Below are 17,801 nucleotides of genomic sequence, written 5' to 3'. Positions count from 1 at the left end.
TGCACTCCGCAACTTGTGGTGCTTTTTCTGATTGGTTTTTCGAAAGATGCTTTTCCGCCATTTGTCCCGTGTAGACCGGGCCAAATGGTGGAATAGCCTCCTTTTTTGGAAGAGACTATTCCTCATGAAATGAGGAATACAGGGCTCCCCAAAAAAAGTGCGTCTACTCTTCTGCAAAAAAAAGCCGAAGAGCAGACATGTTCCCTGGATGTGGTGAGTTTTTTCCGGGATACTCCTGGTATTCCGGAAAACCTCTGCAGTGAAGACATACCCTCAGATGCAAATATCAAAGTGCCTCTTGTATAAATCCATGGCAGGATAACATATGGAAAACTGTGTGCAGGTATGGTGTGTCCATCTCGAAAAAATGATATATTGGGTTTGAAAAAGATAAAGGGTACATCTAGACTACAGGCTTTTGTCTACAGAGGCTTTGTCAACAGATACTGTCGACAAAGCTTCTGTCGACAAAGAGCATCTAGAGTGCATCCAGTTCTGTTGACAAAGCAAGCTGCTTTGTCGACATGACAGCATAGATGCAAAGGACAGTGTAGATGCAATAACGTCTTCTGTAGGCAGAACTCTGTCGACAAAAGGCGTTACTCCTTGTAGAGTGAGATTTACAGCCATCGACAAAACTGCCAAGTTCTGTCGATGTTATGTCGACAAAACTCGGCGGTAGTGTAGACACAGGTATCGTTTTGTTGACAAAAGTCCAGTGTAGACAGCTCAGATTTGTTTTGCGCAAAAAAGCCCCGATCGCAAAAATGGTGATCGGGGCTTTTTTGCAGAAAAGCGCGTCTAGATTGGCACAGACGCTTTTCCGCAAAAAGTGCTTTTACGGAAAAGCACCCGTGCCAATCTAGATGCTCTGTTCCAAAAATGCTTTTAACGGAAAACTTTTTTCCGTTAGCCAGAGTGTTTATCTGCCAAAAATCAAGAGCTTTCAAGGGCCTAAGTAGTCATTAGAATGAGGGTTACAGTCTCCCCCCCAAAGCCAAAACTTAAAGTGGGTCCCTTGCAGGATGATGTGGGGGAGGTGGAGATGATCCAGTGAGTGACAGAAGGAAGACAGGAGAAGGAATTAAGGCACGATCTTGAGGGGAAGTGGCAGAGAAGAGTCAGCATGTTGGCAGAAGTTGAGGGGCAGGAGGGGTTGCTCCATGGGTACTGTTCTGAGCGATAAGATTGGTGGCAAACGTCTCACTTCATGAGTTGGACACACACCACTGCCCCAGTCTGTCATGCTGAAATAGGAGAGTAAGGTCAGGAAAAGATATAATGTCATCTCTTTGACTGCCTAGTAGGTGACTCAGGGAAGACAGCCCAGCACCATGTCACCAGCCAGCTCTGAATGAAGCTTAGTCTGAGAGCTTGAGCACCCGGACAAAACGTTAGATCCCTTTTTGAGTCAAGAGACGGAGCAGCCTGTCCCAGATCTGCCTGGTCCTCACCCCGTAGACGATGGGATTCAGCACAGGAGGCACCAAGAGGTAGATATTGGCAAAGAGAACATGGAAATGCAGGGCCACACTGTGACCGAATCGGTGCATGAGTAAGGACAACGCACATGGGATGTAAAAGGATAAAATGGCACAAAGGTACCTGCTATTGGCCACTGTTGGAAGGAAGGATACTGAGCTGGCTGGACCATTGGTCTGACCCACTTAGTCCACTTTAATCCTCTGAACTGTCACTCTGAACTGTCATTCATGCTTAAATTCATGCTTAAATTTGACACTTTACGCCAAGGTCTTAACAAAGACGCTAATTATCGTACCCATTACAAAGATAGCTTCCCCAATTATCACCTCTAATATCATTAGCTCACAGACATTTACCTCCCCCCCATCCCCCTTTTGTTCTGAATTTGATTTGTCCTTCTCATATGTGTTCACTTTTTTTATTGTATTCTTTGGTATATACGGTCATGCCAATTTTCTTCCACAATTTGATCTGAGGAAGTGGGTCTGGCCAACGAAAGCTCATCACATAATAAACCATCTTGTTAGTCTTTAAAGTGCTACTTAGTCCTGTTTTTTTGTTTCACCTAGACTACACTATATGGCTACATCTCTATTACTATTCTACATGCATGGAGCTTAACTTCATTCTTATGCCTATGGTTTGAATCGAGATATCAGATGCCTCCCACATTATCAATTAACCAAACAATGAAGGTGCTAATGGTTCTTGATGTCTGTTTAAAATCTGGTTTTGGTCATCTTCCTTTCCAAGTGCTAACTAATGGTTCTTATTAGCCTCTTGTAACTATTCAGTCTTTAAGATGCTACTAGACTGTTCATTGTTTTTCAAGTTTTTCCTGTTACAGAATCACTCGGCTATCCCTCTAAAGCTTATCTACACTCTGTTTTTTTTCTTCCTCCCCTTCATTTTTTCCCCTCCCCCTCCCCCCTGCCCCTCCTCCTTCCCTTAGGGTATGTCTACACTACCCCGCTAGTTCGAACTAGCGGGGTAATGTATGCATACCGCACTTGCTAATGAAGCCCGGGATTTGAATTTCCCGGGCTTCATTAGCATAAGCGGGGAGCCGCCATTTTTAAATCCCCGCTGCTTCGAACCCCGTGTAGCGCGGCTACACGGGGCTCGAACTAGGTAGTTCGGACTAGGGTGCCTATTCCGAACTACCGTTACTCCTCGTGAAACGAGGTGTACCGGTAGTTCGGAATAGGCACCCTAGTCCGAACTACCTAGTTCGAGCCCCGTGTAGCCGCGCTACACGGGGTTCGAAGCAGCGGGGATTTAAAAATGGCGGCTCCCCGCTTATGCTAATGAAGCCCGGGAAATTCAAATCCCGGGCTTCATTAGCAAGTGCGGTATGCATACATTACCCTCCTAGTTCGAACTAGGAGGGTAGTGTAGACATACCCTTTTTTATTCTTGGCTCTGCATTTCCAATGCTCCTGGTCATCTGAAGAAGTGGGTTGTGCCCACGAAAGCTCATGATACCATCTACACGTTTTGTTAGTCTCTAAAGTGCTACCAGACTATTTGTTGATTTTTAAGTTTTTCCTGGTACTTTTCTGTTACTAGTCACAAAATACCAGAACATGTTGGTATTAGAGATAAGTGCATTTATTATTACCTTCATTTTCTTCATTTTATACAAGAATTAGGTACAGTGCTCATGACAGCTAAGTTTATCTCCCAAAAAAACTAGAATAGTCAAGTGCCTAAGTAGCCACTAAAATGAAGGTTAAAATCCCCCCCAAATCCAAAACCTAACATGGCTGCCTTGCAACAGGGAGAGAAGGAGGGGAAGATGATCCAACAGGTGATGGTGGAAGGACAGGAACAAATAATAGATGGGTCTTCAGGGAAAGGTGAAGAGCAGACATAGAGAAGTGGAGGGGAAGAGGTATAGCCTTAGAAGTCCAGTTATGAACAATTAGATTGGTGGCAAACCTGTCACTTAATGAATTCTACACCGACTGCTTCCATAGTCATGTGGAAACATCAGAGTAAAGTCAGGGAAGGGTTTAATGAGCCTTTGACTGTCCAATAGGTACTTCAGGGGAAAAGGTCCAGCTACTCAGGAGATGGAGCAGCCTGTCCCGGATCTGTTTGGTCCTCGCCCCATAGATGAGAGGATTTAACATGGGGGGCACTAGGAGGTACACATTAGAAACAAGAACATGGAAATGCTGAGGCACATTGTGGCCAAATCGGTGCGTGAGTAAGGAGAACACACATGGGATGTAAAAGGCTAAAATGGCACAAAGGTGGGAGCCACAGGTCCCCAAAGTCTTGCGCTTAGTACCCTTTGTAGGGAGGCTGAAGATGGCCCTGGAAATCTGGGTATAGGACAAAACGATACAAAACACATCCAGACCCGTCACAAAGAATAACACAGAAAGGCCGTAGTAAGAACTGATGCCGATGTCAGCGCAGGCCAGCTTCACCACGGCCATGTGCTCGCAGTAGGAGTGGGGGATGATGTTGGTTTGACAATATGACCACTGACTTGCCAGAAGAACACTGGGCATAATGAGCGTGCTGCTGCGCAGAGCCACGGCCAAGCCAAGGTTGGCCACCATGTAGTTTGTTAGGATGGTGGAATGTCTCAGGGGATGGCAGATGGCCACGTAGCGATCCAATGCCATGGCCACGAAGATCCCAGACTCGATTGCTAAGAAGCAGTGAATGAAGAACATCTGGGTGATGCAGGCATTGAAATCGATCTCCCTGGAATTGAACCAGAAGATGCTCAGAGTTTTGGGCATGATGGAGGTGGACAGGATCAGGTCGCTGGCAGCCAGCATGCAGAGGAAATAGTACATGGGCTCATGGAGGCTCGGCTCTACCTTAACAATGAACAGGATAGTAAAGTTCCCGAAGATGGCTATGGTGTACAAGACGCAGAAGGGGATGGAGATCCAAACATGCTTTCCTTCTAGGCCTGGAATGCCTAGCAGGATGAAGGTGGAGGGGTTGGTGTATTTGGTTGTGTTGTAATCTGACATGGAGAAGTCGAGAAAGTGTTCAACCCTGAGGCAGAATATTGTGTCCTTAGTTCACGGTACGTTTCCCTGACTTCCTGTATGCCCCCAGGACCCAGAGTGTCAGTGGCAGTAGAAAAGCCTGTATGGAGAGAAAATGTTAGTATGAGACATGACAGGCTTTTCACATTGGGGAAGCAGATGATTTGATTATCACATACTGAAAAATGACATTATTCCTATTCTCTGAAATGTATTATGAACAACTGGTCCTACTAATGCCAATCCCACATTTCATGGTGTTCCATGTGTCAGTACTACACATCATGGTATGGAATAACTTTATCCACATCAGTTGGACACACAAATATAGCTATTGATTTTCTCTCATTCTTCCTTAAAGAAGTGAAAGCCAGTTATGAATTCCTCATGCACCCAGTTGCTCCAAATCAGAGAGATTGAAACAGCTGGGAGAGGTTTGTATAGAGAAGAGACAAAGAAGGGGCATAGGTGAGAGGAGAATGAAGTAAAAGATTAAAACTGATTCCATTCCAATGGACAAAGCACACTTCCTAATCAGCAACATCTGTGGATACTTAATGCTATGAAACGGCTCATTCCCCAAATGCTGAAGCCAGCTATCATTAAAAACTGATTGGGGGGAAAAGTTTAGACCCAGAAATACGAAGAAAAATTGTGAGTGTTTTAAGAAGAGTTTATTAGATTGCTAAAAATCCTTGAAGACTAACAAGATGGTTTATTAGATGATGAGCTTTCGTGGGCCAGATCCACTTCCTCAGATCAATGTGTGGAAGAAAATTGGCATGACCATATATACCAAAGTGATACGGTTGTGCCAATTTTCTTCCATAAAAGAAAATTGGCCCACGAAAGCTCATCACCTAATAAACCAGCTTGTTAGTCTTTAAAGTGCTGCATAGTCCTGTCTTTTGTTTCAGCTAGACCAGACTAACACGGCTACATTTTTATCACTATTCTAAAAATCCTTGATTTCATAAAGCAGGAAGTTCACAACTTTGGCTAAAAACACGAGTTAATGGCACATTGAAGGCAGCAAAGAGAGGTCCATGTGGAAAGCAATATATAACAAACAGGATGAAGAGAAAATCGATAGCAATCAATGCACACTGAAAGATATCAGAATTCATAAGGGACGTTAAAATACAAGACAAAATATTAGATGACCTTTGCAAAAACTCTGGTGAGGCCACATCTGGAGTATTGCGTTCAGTTCTGAGTCCCCCACTACAAAAAGGATGTGGACACATTGGAGAGGGTCCAGCGGAGGGCAATCAAAATGATTAGAGGGCTGGAGCATATGACCTATGAGGAGAGGCTGAGGGAGTTGGGTCTGTTTAGTCTTCAGAAGCGAAGAGTGAGGGGGGATTTGAGAGCAGCCTTCAACTTCCTGAAGGGAGATTCCAAAGAGGCTGGAGAGAGGCTGTTCTGAGTAGTGACAGATGGCAGAACAAGGAGCAATGGTCTCAAGTTGTGGTGGGAGAGGTCCAGGTTGGATATTAGGAAAAACTATTTCACTAGGAGGGTGGTGAAGCACTGGGATGGGTTACCTAGGGAAGTAGTGGAGTCTCCATCCCTAGAGGTGTTTAAGACTTGGCTTGACAAAGCCCTGGCTGGGTTGAGTTAGTTGGGATTGGTCCTGCCTAGAGCAGGGGGCTGGACTTGATGACCTTCTGAGGTCTCTTCCAGCTCTATGGTTCTATGATTCTATGATCCTGTGAAACCTACTCACCCTGTTGCTTTATGAGTCTATGCTGTAAAAATTCCACTGTAGACCATGTCTGAGTCAAACATACATTATGGAACTCAATGTAGGGGTGACTGGGTGAAATTTGATGATGTATGTTATACAGGAAATCAGACTGGCAGATCTAACGAAAGTTCCACCCTTGAACCCTATAAATCAACCGATAAAGAAATTAGATCCGGCATTTATATTTATGCACTCTGACAACACATGAACACATGTATCTCTGGGTATGTCTACACTGCCACCCTAGTTCGAACTAGGGTGGCTAATGTAGGCATTCGAACTTGCAAATGAAGTCCGGGATTTAAACATCCTGGACTTCATTTGCATGTTCCCGGGAGCTGCCATTTTTAAATGCCCCGTAGTTCGAACTACCTGCCCATGGCTACACGCAGCATGGACTAGTTAGTTCGAATTAAAGCTCCTAATTCAAACGACCTTTATTCCTCCTGCAAGGAAGTTTAAGGGTAGTTCGAATTAGAAACTTTAATTCAAACTACTTAGTCCATGCTGCGTGTAGCCGCGGGCAGGTAGTTCAAACTACGGGGCATTTAAAAATGGCGGCGCCCGGGAACATGCAAATGAAGTCCAGGATGTTTAAATCCCGGACTTCATTTGCAAGTTCGAATGCCTACATTAGCCACCCTAGTTTGAACTAGGGTGGCAGCGTAGACATACTCTCTGATAAAAGAAAACTCTTTACACAATAGCCCTTCTGCCTCTTGGACGTCTTCTGAAGACATTATTATAGCAAACTGCTTTGCTGTATGGGCTTCAGCAATGGATTTGGCCAGTGTAGATGGTGCTGATATCACCTTCAGTAATGGAGTCCTATACCTTAGAAGTTCTTGTTGCCAGTCACTTTTCTGTTTGCCAAACTCACAACGTTTGGAAAGAAATTTCTGAGCTAGGGGTCTGCTTTCGACAGGATTTCTTTCTATGGAAAATTTCAGGCACAGCAGTTCAGCCGATCTCTCAAATGTAGCTAGGGAAAAAAAGATACCTGCCCATTGGAGGAACACTGATAATGGTTCCAGTGAGGAGCCCTTCCACCTGTACACGTGACAGCAGATAAAATTCAGGGAACAGCCTGCCCACCCCGTCTGTCCTCATTAACGTCCAGAGTCCTGAAAGGCAGGGGAGGAGGTGACAGTGTCTGTGCATTAACACACATCTGATTCCTGAGGTATTGACTCAGGTTTTACTTCAAAGGAAGTTTTGTCTCAGTGGAGCCTAAGAAAACCATGGGCCATGTCTTAAAATATGGCTTGTATCACATATCTACTAATGCCTTTCCTTCTGAAGGATCAATCCACTGTTCCACTGTGGCACTTTGGGTACGTCTAAACTACATCCCTCTTTTGAAAGAGGGATGTAAATTAGACAGATCAAAATTGCACATGAAGCTGGGATTTGAATTTCCCACACTTCATTTGCATAACGGTGGCCGCGCGGCCTTTCAAAAAAGGGGTTTTTGAAAGAAAAACTGCCATCTAGATGGGGTTATTTTGACCAAAAAAACCCACCCTTTTTGAAAGATCCTGTACTCCTTGGGATTTTTTTTCATTTAGATGGTGGTTTTACTTTCGAAAAGCCCTTTTTCGAAAGACCGCACAGCCACCATTATGAAAATGAAGCGTGGGAATGTACTTAGACATATCCTTTGGGACTAGAGGCTACCAGCTGGAGGTGCCTTGAAAAAGAGAGCCATTTTGGCCAGTGATACTGGAGCAAAGTTATCACTGTGACAAGAGTCCTGGGTATTTAATGACTATGCAGAGCAGAAAGGGTCACAGACTTATTCTCTATCCCATCATGCCCAACTTGCACTGGCCTTGTCAAGCAAGAAACAGATACCTGTGATCCTGGAGACATCAATGTCTTCCCTGGGAATCCTCGTTAGCTCACCGTGCGCCACACCTCTGTCCCCGCAGCAGCTCCCGACACACCCCAGGCCGAGAGCCGACACAGGTTGGTGAGCTGTTTATAATATAGCTCCGTGCAAACCTGGTCGGATTCACTCAGCCTATAATGGAGAAATGGGCTCCTCTGTGTAAACATGCTGGAGACAGTCCTGGCTGCTCTTCTGGGCTATTTATCCAGCTGCAGAAGTAAACAACAATTAAGAGACCTTCCCACAGGGAGAGGGGAACTCCTGGGATCTGGGCTGAGTCACAGTTATAACTGATTAGCAAGAAAAACTGAGATTTCCATAGGGTTTGATGCCCTGTAAATGGCCTGGATGGACGGGTTGACAGTAGACAGAAAGATCTGGAAGAAGATGACAAAGGGGAGACACGAGCACTTTCTCCAGATGTGTTGTCGCCAATGGGTCAAAGATCAGTGATTCTCATAAGTAACTCTCACCGCATATCAGAGAGGTAGCCGTGTTAGTCTGAATCTGCAAAAGAGACAAGGAGTCCTGTGCAATTTATAGACTAACAGATGACGAAGTGGGTCTTTGCCCACGAAAGCTTATGCTCCGATAAATCTGTTAGTCTATAAGGTGCCATAGGACTCCTTGTCTCATCACATTGGGCAGCATCTTTCACTGGAAGATCTTTATAACACCGTAGCAAAGAAAAGCGACAATGAACATATCCCCATTACACAGATAGGTGAACTGAGACACAGGGCGACATGAACTGGCCAAGATCACCATGAGTATGTCTACACTATTGGATGAAGTTGAATTAAGATACGCAACTTCGGCTATATTAATTGCGTAGCTGAAGTCTCAGTACCTTAACTTGGCTTTTGGCGCTGTCCAGGCTGCAGGAATCAAAGTGAAAATTCTCTTCCTTTGATTTCCCTTACTCCTCGTGGAAGCAGGACTACCGGCATTGACCGGAGCACCCCTCTCACTTTGAATTAGCTGTCTTCACTAGACCCACTAATTCAAACCCTGGAAGACTGACAGCAGCAGTGTAGTGTAAACATAACCCTAGAGACTGAGGCTAAGTTTAGATTGCATCCCTCTGTCGACAGAGGGATGCAAATCAAACATATCGAAATTGCTAATGAAGCAGGGATTTAAATATCCCACGATTCATTAGCATAGACATGCCACCGCTTTTTTTCAAAACGGAGTTTTTTTAAAAAAAAGACAGCAGTCTAGATACAGATCTGTCGAAAATAAGCCCTTTTTCAAAAGATCCTGTATTCCTCAAAAAATGAGGTTTACAGGATCTTTTGAAAAAGGTTTTATTTTCGACAGATCCATCTCTAGACTGCTGGTTTTTTTTAAAAAAAAAAAACTCAATTTCGAAAAAAAGTGGCAGCCATGCTTATGTTAATGATTCACGGGATATTTAAACTTCACTTTTGTTGACAAAACTATACCTGCGTCTACACTGCCGCTGAGTTCTGTCGACATAACTTTAACAGAACTCAGCAGTTTTGTTGATGGCTGTAAACCTCATTCTATGAAGAATAACGACTTTTGTCGACAGAATGCGTTATTGCTTCTACACTGACTTTTGTGTCTACATTGCCATGTCAACAAAGTGGCTTGCTTTGTCGACAGAACTGGATATAGTCTAGACGCTCTTTGTCGACAGAAGCTTTGTCGACAGATTCTGTCAACAAAACTTCTGTCGACAAAAGCCTGTAGTCTACACGCAGCCTGTGATACATCCTCGGTCTCTCTGCGATGCCAAGAGGGACTCCTGTTCTGGCAGGATTGTTCAGTGGGAGGCCGAAAAAAGGCTGGAAGAAGAAGCTTGAGCAGATTCTCATGGGCTACGTCTACATAGGCACCCCTTTCAAGTGATTTCTTTGAAGTAGGAATAAGAAATCCTCTGGAAAAGAGCTTATTTTCCGGAGAATCGCGTCTAGACTGGCGCTTTTCTTTGGCTTATCCCCAAGCCGGAAAAAAGCAGCAGCCTTGTAAATGCAAATGCCGCGGGGGATATTTAAATCCCCCGTGGATTTGCAATTCCGACTCGTCTCATTAGCATCCCTTTTCCGGAAAGGGGTGCCAATGTAGACGTAGCCATGGTGTTTCAGAATCAGCTGAAGTCTCTGAGCTCCCGTTCCTTGTGAGGAGACATCCACTCTACAGAGAAGATCAAAGTTGCCACTATTGATTTTCCTGCATTCAAATTAGAGGTCTAGTGAAGACACACTAATTTGAACTGAGACAGGTGCTCTGGTCAATGCCAGGTAAGTCCTGCTTCCACAAGGAGTAAGGAATGTTGAAGGGAAAGGGTCTCCCTTCGACTTCCTGCAGTGTGGACAGCGCCAAAAGTTGAGTTAAGTTACTTTGATTGCAGCTACACAATTAACATAGCTGAAGTTGCGTATCTTAATTTAACCTTATCCCATAGTATAGACACGCCCCGAGGTGTGAACTCCTAGACTTCACGTTTGCTCCCACTCAGAAACCTGTCAACACATCACAGTCACTGGGGTTACTTTGGGGAAAGAGACTCGCTAAAGGCAACACCAAGAAAATGCTCCTGTGGATGGAGGGCAGCTGGGGCTCCAGGGGACAGAGGCCTCTCCTCCCTGCACCCCCCAGGCTGTGCTGGAAGAAGGGGAGCCTTGTGGGCAAGGCAGAGATTTCTCTCTTGGTCCATTTCCTCCCACGCTCGCCCAGGGGGAATTGGAATCTGAGGGTCTAAGCTGAGTCAGACTTTCCAGCCCTGCCCTGGCGGTAGGGCTCTTGGATGCCCCGGGCTGGACTCTCCGCCTGCTCATCCAGTTAATGGGGGTAATTCTACAGTGCAGTGCACTGGGGATGAGGCTGAATGGATTCTCTTGTCTCAACAGATCCGGGGGTCTGAGTCCAGCTGAATCCAAGTCACTAACACGCTGCAGCGGGCACGCCTGCTTTGACTTGCACGTGTCACTAAAGGCAGAGGGCTGGCAAGGTTCCCTCTAGGCAGCGTGGCAGCACGGCCCCGCTGATAGTTAATAGGCCCTGCCTAGGGGCTCAGGCTGTGCGAAGGCTGACGATGCTGGACCTGCAATGCGGCCACCACCTTCCAAGGAGGATATCGGGCAGTACAAGCTTGCAATTATACAGCACCATGACCAGGCCAATCTTGGCCACCAAGGTTGGTTGCATGTCTGACATTCACTTAGGTCAGTGGAATGTCCCAAAGGATGGCAGATGGACACATAGTGATCCAAAGCCATGGCCAAAAACGTCACTGAAAAGTAATGGAAGCAGAACGGGTGGGTGAGGGAATTCAGTCTCCCCCGAATGGAACCAGAAGATGGTTAGCATTCTTGGCCAGATCGATGTACAGAGGATGAGATCAGTAGCAGCCAGCATGCAGAGGAAATAATTCATAGACCCATGAAGATTTGGCTCTATGTTCACGACTGACAGGATGGTGAAGATCCCCAAGAGGGCTATGACATACATGGTGCAGAAGGGGATGGAGATCCAGACATGATCCACCTTCAGGTCAGGGATGCCCAGCAGGATGAAGGTGGAGAGGTTGGTGATGTTAGAATCTGACATGGAGTAGTGGAGAAGGTGTTTACATCTGATGCAGAAAAATGTCTCCTACATGAACTGTATGTGCCACTAATGTCCTGTATGTGCCCAGGGTCTAGGGTGACGGTCGCAGTAGAAATGCCTGGATGGAGAGACAATGTTCCTATGAGACGCTAGGGTCAGAGGATGGGTGACACCTCTGATGATAATATGGAGATGGGTCTTTTTCTAAGCAGTATCTAAAATATGAGGTGGAAGGAGCAGCCAGCCGCACCATCCCCATGCTGAGGCAGGGCTGAGGAAACCTGGCTCATCTCTTATGGGCGTTTGTCCATCCTGTGCTTAAACCTCCCATAATGGGCATTCCTCAGCCTCCCTAAATATCCAGTTTCACTGTTATCAACGCTGGCTATTGGAACCTCGGTCTACCTCGCTAGGCTGGTTCTTTTCTTTGTGATGCTTCTGCCCTACCCTAATTGCCCTGTTGCAGTAAGATGAGGGCCTGAAACATAGGCCCATGAATCACAGGCCGGGTATGAAGCCTGAGGCCTAGATAGCAATGACCATGATTTTGCTAATATAAAACAGAGTTAACCTGTGAGCAAGAGGCAACCCAGTCATACATAGGGATGGAGATTTCAAAACTGCCCTGGGCAATTTATTCCAGTGCTCAACCACCCTGACAGGTAGGAAGTTTTTCCTAATGTCCAACCTAAACCTCCCTTGCTGCAATTTAAGCCCATTGCTTCTTGTCCTATTTGCAGAGGACAAGAGCAAAAAAAATTTTCTTCTTCCTCCTTTAACAGTTTTTTCTGTACTTGAAAACTGTTCTCATGTGCCCCCTCAGTCTTTGTCTTTTCCAAACTAAACACACACCCCCTTTTAAAAAAAATCTTTCCACATAGGTCATGTTTTCTAAATATTTATTTATTTTCATTGTTCTTCTTGGGACTTTTTCCAATGTGTCCACGTCTTTCCTGAAATGTGGTCCCAGAACTGGACACAATACTCCAGATGAGACATAATCAGCATGGAGCAGAGCAGAAGAATAATTTCTCCTGTCTTACAACATTCCTGTTAATGTAGCCCATAATTATTTTCTCTCTCTCTCTCTCTCTCTCTCTCTGTGTGTGTGTGTGTGTGTGTGTGTGTGTGTGTGTGTGTGAGTGAAAAACTATTGCACTGTTGACTCACATTTACTTGTGGTCCACTATGACCTCTAGATTTCTTTCTGCAGAACTCCTTCTTAGACAATCATTTCCTATTCCGTGTGTGTGAAGTGGATCGTTCCTTCCTAAGTGGAGCACTTTGCATTTGTCCTCATTAAACTTCATCGTGTTTACCTCAGACCGTTTCTCCAGTTTGTCCAGATCATTTCAAATTATAACCGTATCCTCCAAAGCACTTGCAACCCCTCCCAACTTGGTATCATCTGCAAACTTAATAAGAGCATTTTCTATGCCGTTATCTACATCATTGATGAAGATATTGAACAGATCCTATCCCCAAACTGGTTGCTGCAAAACCCCACACGTTATATCCTGTTGGTATGACTGTGAACCACTGATAACTACTGTCTGAGAACAATTATTCAGCCAGGTAGGCACCCAACTTACAGTAGCCCAATCTATGTTGTATTTCCCTAGTTGTACTCAGATCAGTTCTCTAGTCTGTCACACTGAAATAGCACAGTACAGACAGGAGAAGACTTAATGTCTGTCTAGTAAGTGATTCAGGAAAGAGGTCTTTGCCCGACATCACCAACCAGATCTGAAGAGAACTTAGTGTGTGATCTGTAGCACAAGTAGAAAATGTTAGGCCCCTTTCTGAGTAAAGAGTGTGAGCAGCCTTTCCCGGATCTGTCTGGTCCTCACCCCATAGATGATGGGGTTTAGCATGGGGGGCACCAAGAGGTACACATTGGCAATGAGAACTTCGAAATGCAGGGCCAAATTGTGGCCAAGCCTGTGCGTGAGGAAGGAGAAGAGACCCGGGATGTAAAAGACTAATATGACACAGAGGTGGGAGCCACACGTCCCAAACGTCTTGAGCTGAGTCTCCTTTGTGGGAAGACTGAAGATGGCCCTGAGGATCTGGGTGTAGGACACAGTGATAATAATGGCATCCACCCCAGTAACTAAGAATACCACAGAAAGGCCATAGTAATTACTGATGCGGGTGTCGGCACAGGCCAGCTTCACCACGGCCATGTGCTCGCAGTGCGTGTGGGTGATGATGTTAGTTCTGCAATACGGCCACTGCCTCGCTAGGAAGGGAGTAGGCAGTACAAGCACAGTGCACCGCCCGATCACGGCCAGGCCAATCTTGGCCACCATAGGGTCTGTCAGGATGGTGGAATGTCTCAGGGGATCACAGATGGCCACATAGCGATCCAAAGCCATTGCACCAAGAATCCCAGATTCTATCGACAAGAAGGTGTGAATGAAATACATCTGGGTGAGGCAGGCATTGAAGTCAATCTCCCGGGAATTGAACCAGAAGATGCTCAGTGTTTTGGGCACAATGGAGGTGGACAGGATCAGGTCGCTGACAGCCAGCATGCAGAGGAAATAGTACATGGGCCCATGGAGGCTCATCTCCCGCTTCACAACGAACAGGATGGTGAAGTTCCCCAAGACGGCAATGGTGTACATAGTGCAGAAGGGGATGGAGATCCAGACATGGGCTGACTCCCAGCCAGGAACGCCCAGCAGGATGAAGGTGGAGGGGTTGGTGAAGTGGGTTGCGTTGGAATCTGACATGGAGCAGGGGGGAAGGCGTCCAACTCTGAGACAGAACAATGTCTCCTGCATTTATCGAACTTTCGTCTGATGTCTTGTATGTTCCCAGGCTCCAGGGTGATGGTCACAGTACAAATGCCTGGATGGAGACATAATGTTAACATGAGACACAACATGCACTACTGGAGGCTGCTGTCATGGGTGAAGCAGATAGATTGGGCTTTACACAGTGATAAATGGTATTTTCATCATTTAGAGAAATGAATTATGAATAACTACCCTTACCAAGGCTAATGCCAATGCCAATGCCCTATTCTATCATTCTTCCTTCATGTGTAATTCGTAAACATCATGATGCTGGATATCTTAATAATGTCTATAAGGAAACAGGAGTGTGATACTGGGTATCCCTCATTATTTCTTATGGCAGTGAAACCCAAGCTAGAAGGTCTGTGCTGTAGGGTGTCCCCCATCCACCGCTTGCTCAAAATCTGAGCATGGAAAAAATCCAAACCTTTGCCAAGACCTGTGTCGGGGGAAATCAGCCCAGATGGAACACATCTCATTGTGTGTCAATGACAGCAACTCCATGGAAACATCTGCTCATTCACAGCGGTGGCCCAAAGAAAGAGAGTGTTCAGTTGCCAAAGGAGTGGGGTAGAGAATAACTTGCTGTGGACAAGAGCTCAGTTTTGGTCACCCAGTCTCTATGGAGGACATAGGTGATAGAAAAGAGGTTCCGAGAAAAGTTGTGAGATGCAGGGGTGACCATGTGTGGACAGACTGAAAAGTCAGGGACTGGTTCATTTTGGGAAGAGACAAAGAGAGCACCTGAGTCAGGAGAACAAAATAAAAGGTTGGAACTGATTTCACGCCCGTAGATGAACAGAGAACAGCTCCCAACCAGTAAGTAATAGCTGCAGATACTTGGGGGTTAATTCCCCAAAGCTGAGGCAAATTATCAGCACATCTGAGTCAGAGAAAAACTTTAGACAGGGAAAAAAACATTTTAAAATGGGAATTCTTTGATAAGTGTTTATTAGTTGGCAAAAATCCTCAATTCCACAATCTAAAAGTGAACAACTTTGGCTAAAAAGTCAGTTCATTTGCAGCAATTAAAGGACAGGGAAGGGAAGAAACCAATATATAACTAACAGCATAAAAGAAAAATAGATTGCAAGCAATATGTTTTGGAAGTGATGAAATTTGACAAGTGTCAGCCGACGGTCAGGTCAGTGTGTGTGTGGACAGACGCCCCTTTATTTATAGGAAGAGATTATTACACCTCAGATTTTAGCTGCTAGGATACAGGATCCCTTCGCAGCGGGCAGTCTAGGAAAGACTGAGAGATGCCCCAACGGATCTGTCACCTGGGAGTGGCATGATCCAAACGCTCAAGCTCTTCCTATACCTGTCTTTTATGACCGGCTGAAGTTCTTTTAAATTGTGCTTGGTTCTGTTACAGCAACTGAAGGAGTTAGGTTAAAGCTTAAACAGTTACAGGTTTATTAAAGAAGCTTATAAATCATATGGTTACAATGGCTATCGCTCTATTTCTTAACTGCTAGCAAATATAGACCTTAAAAGAAAATGGTTATAAAGAAAATAAAGAGAGAAAATAATGGTACCAAATGACAGCTTAATCTTTAAAGAGCTGTAACATGATGTGTATATATATATATACTTAAACAAAGGACCACATCCAGGTACAATTTTTACCTCCTTCTGTGCCTCTCAACTCCAGCATGTCAGGCCAGGGCCGGTCTCTCAATTCCTAGGAAAGATGAATACGAGGTGGAACCTCGGGAGATCAAACTCCTAACCCGACCAGCAGATAGATGGTAGATTGATGCTGCTGGACCCATCTTTATACCCCTGGGGGCCCGTATTCTCTTTCTTATCTTAAGATGCCAAATTGTACTAGTCCATTTTGTGGCACCAGTTCTTACAAGGGAATTTCAAATAATTTAAACTTGTAAGAGAGGAAGATAGCTAAATTAGGAGTGCCGGATATTCTTTGCTGGGAGGGAGATTCCTCCCCCCGCGGACGGCTGTGTGTTCGTATCAATATGGGTTAAGTCAAGGGCACTCCTCTGCAGCCTCTTGGTCAGCGATTAGTTTGACCACCCTCTTATCTCTGCTTACAGTTGTCCATGATCACTGAGCCAGCATATCTAAACCTCCTGCTCCAAGGTTTTCAAAGATCATGCTGTTTTTACTGCTCTGTGTGCCCTGCATGCTTTCAAGCAGACAAAGATGGATGTTAAAGTGGGGGTTCATGTCTGGCTACAACAAGGGACATTAAAACATGTTTGGCAGGTCTCAGAATCACAAGAAGGGGGATATTATATATATTAAAGTAAAAAAGAAAAAGAAATCCTAAAAAAAGGACAGGCCCATTTCTGAGAGAGAAAATTAACTTGTTAATGTTGCTGAGAAGGTAGAACTAGATTCAAGAACTAAATTTGTTCTGCATTTGGGAAGAAGCAGGGTTTGGTTCTCATGTCACAGAAGTCAAGGAGGATGTTAAAAGCATGTTGAATAAAACGTAAGAGTTAAAAGCATCAAAGTTACACTCTGACCGATCACCCACATATCTCATTAGAAATCAGTGGCAGACAATCAGAAAGCTGCAGAACAAAATCTAATTAAGAGATATTAGTTAAAAATTCTGGGAATATAATTAATGTCAGTCAACAACAGGTTTTCCCAAATAAACTCGATTCCATTCTGGTTGGTCAAGAGAATTGAACAGATGCAATAGGCTTTGGTTTCTCTGAGGCAATGGATTTAATGAAAGAAAACATTCAGGAAAAAAAAAGGCGCTTCACAGTATCAGTTGGGCATACATTTAATGGATAAACTCATCATGAGCTCTCAGTGCATCCAGGTTTAGGGTCGACATTTTGAAAAGGTTGTTGAACAACTGGAGAGGGTGCAAAGAAGAGCCACCAAAATGACTTGAGGCTGGAGAAAATGCCGGAAAGTGAGAGAGATGCATAGAGCTCCATCGACCTTACTAAAAAGATTATCAAGTGAGATGTTCATGAGGAGAAAATAGTGAGTAATAACACAGTCTTCGATCTAGAGAAAGGCAGAACAACACTCAAAGGCTGGGAGCTGAATCCAGACAAATTCCAGCTGGAAATAGGAGGAAACATTTAGCACTGAGGTGATCATAAGAGAATGAACTCAGAATAAACACTGAGGATGAGTAACCATGGGAACATACTACAGAGGGGAATGGTTCATTCTCCAACTTTCCATGTCTGCAGATCCAAACTGGAGGCTTTTCCGGAAGATCTGTTGAGGGCTTGTCTACTCCTAAAAGGTACAGTTATGAAGCCCTCATGGTTCAGTGT

At 44.9% G+C, this 17,801-nt stretch overlaps 2 protein-coding genes across 2 annotated transcripts; both read right to left on the bottom strand.

The window, feature by feature from the left end:
- Nucleotides 1-3,500: 3,500 nt before the first annotated feature.
- LOC102448854 (olfactory receptor 52B2-like) lies at nucleotides 3,501-11,722 on the bottom strand. The gene is made up of 3 exons (XM_075935337.1): nucleotides 11,503-11,722; nucleotides 4,300-4,477; nucleotides 3,501-4,083 (listed from the first exon to the last, which is right to left on the bottom strand). Exons 1-3 carry the CDS (start codon nucleotides 11,720-11,722, stop codon nucleotides 3,501-3,503), a joined length of 981 nt encoding a protein of 326 aa, XP_075791452.1.
- Nucleotides 11,723-13,512: 1,790 nt separating this feature from the next.
- LOC102448612 (olfactory receptor 52E4-like) lies at nucleotides 13,513-14,511 on the bottom strand. Its single transcript, XM_006112567.3, has one exon. The coding sequence runs from the start codon at nucleotides 14,509-14,511 to the stop codon at nucleotides 13,513-13,515; it is 999 nt and encodes a 332-aa protein (XP_006112629.2).
- Nucleotides 14,512-17,801: the final 3,290 nt, after the last annotated feature.

The sequence above is a fragment of the Pelodiscus sinensis genome, chromosome 1 (genome assembly GCF_049634645.1).
Source record: "Pelodiscus sinensis isolate JC-2024 chromosome 1, ASM4963464v1, whole genome shotgun sequence".
NCBI classification, from domain to species: Eukaryota; Metazoa; Chordata; order Testudines; family Trionychidae; genus Pelodiscus; species Pelodiscus sinensis.
The sequence above is the reverse complement of the archived record's forward strand: the minus strand, read 5'-3'. Positions and strand labels throughout refer to the sequence as shown.

Coding starts and splice junctions, on each gene's coding strand:
- LOC102448854 (XM_075935337.1), bottom strand. CDS start 11,722: ATGTCAGATTCTAACATCACCAACCTCTCCACCTTCATCCTGCTGGGC. Junction 4,478..11,502: donor TGCTACTGATCTCATCCTCT/GTACATCGATCT, acceptor TCTCCATGTCAG/ATTACAACACAACCAAATAC. Junction 4,084..4,299: donor CCGAGCCTCCATGAGCCCAT/GTACTATTTCCT, acceptor CCATCCCCTGAG/ACATTCCACCATCCTAACAA.
- LOC102448612 (XM_006112567.3), bottom strand. CDS start 14,511: ATGCAGGAGACATTGTTCTGTCTCAGAGTTGGACGCCTTCCCCCCTGC.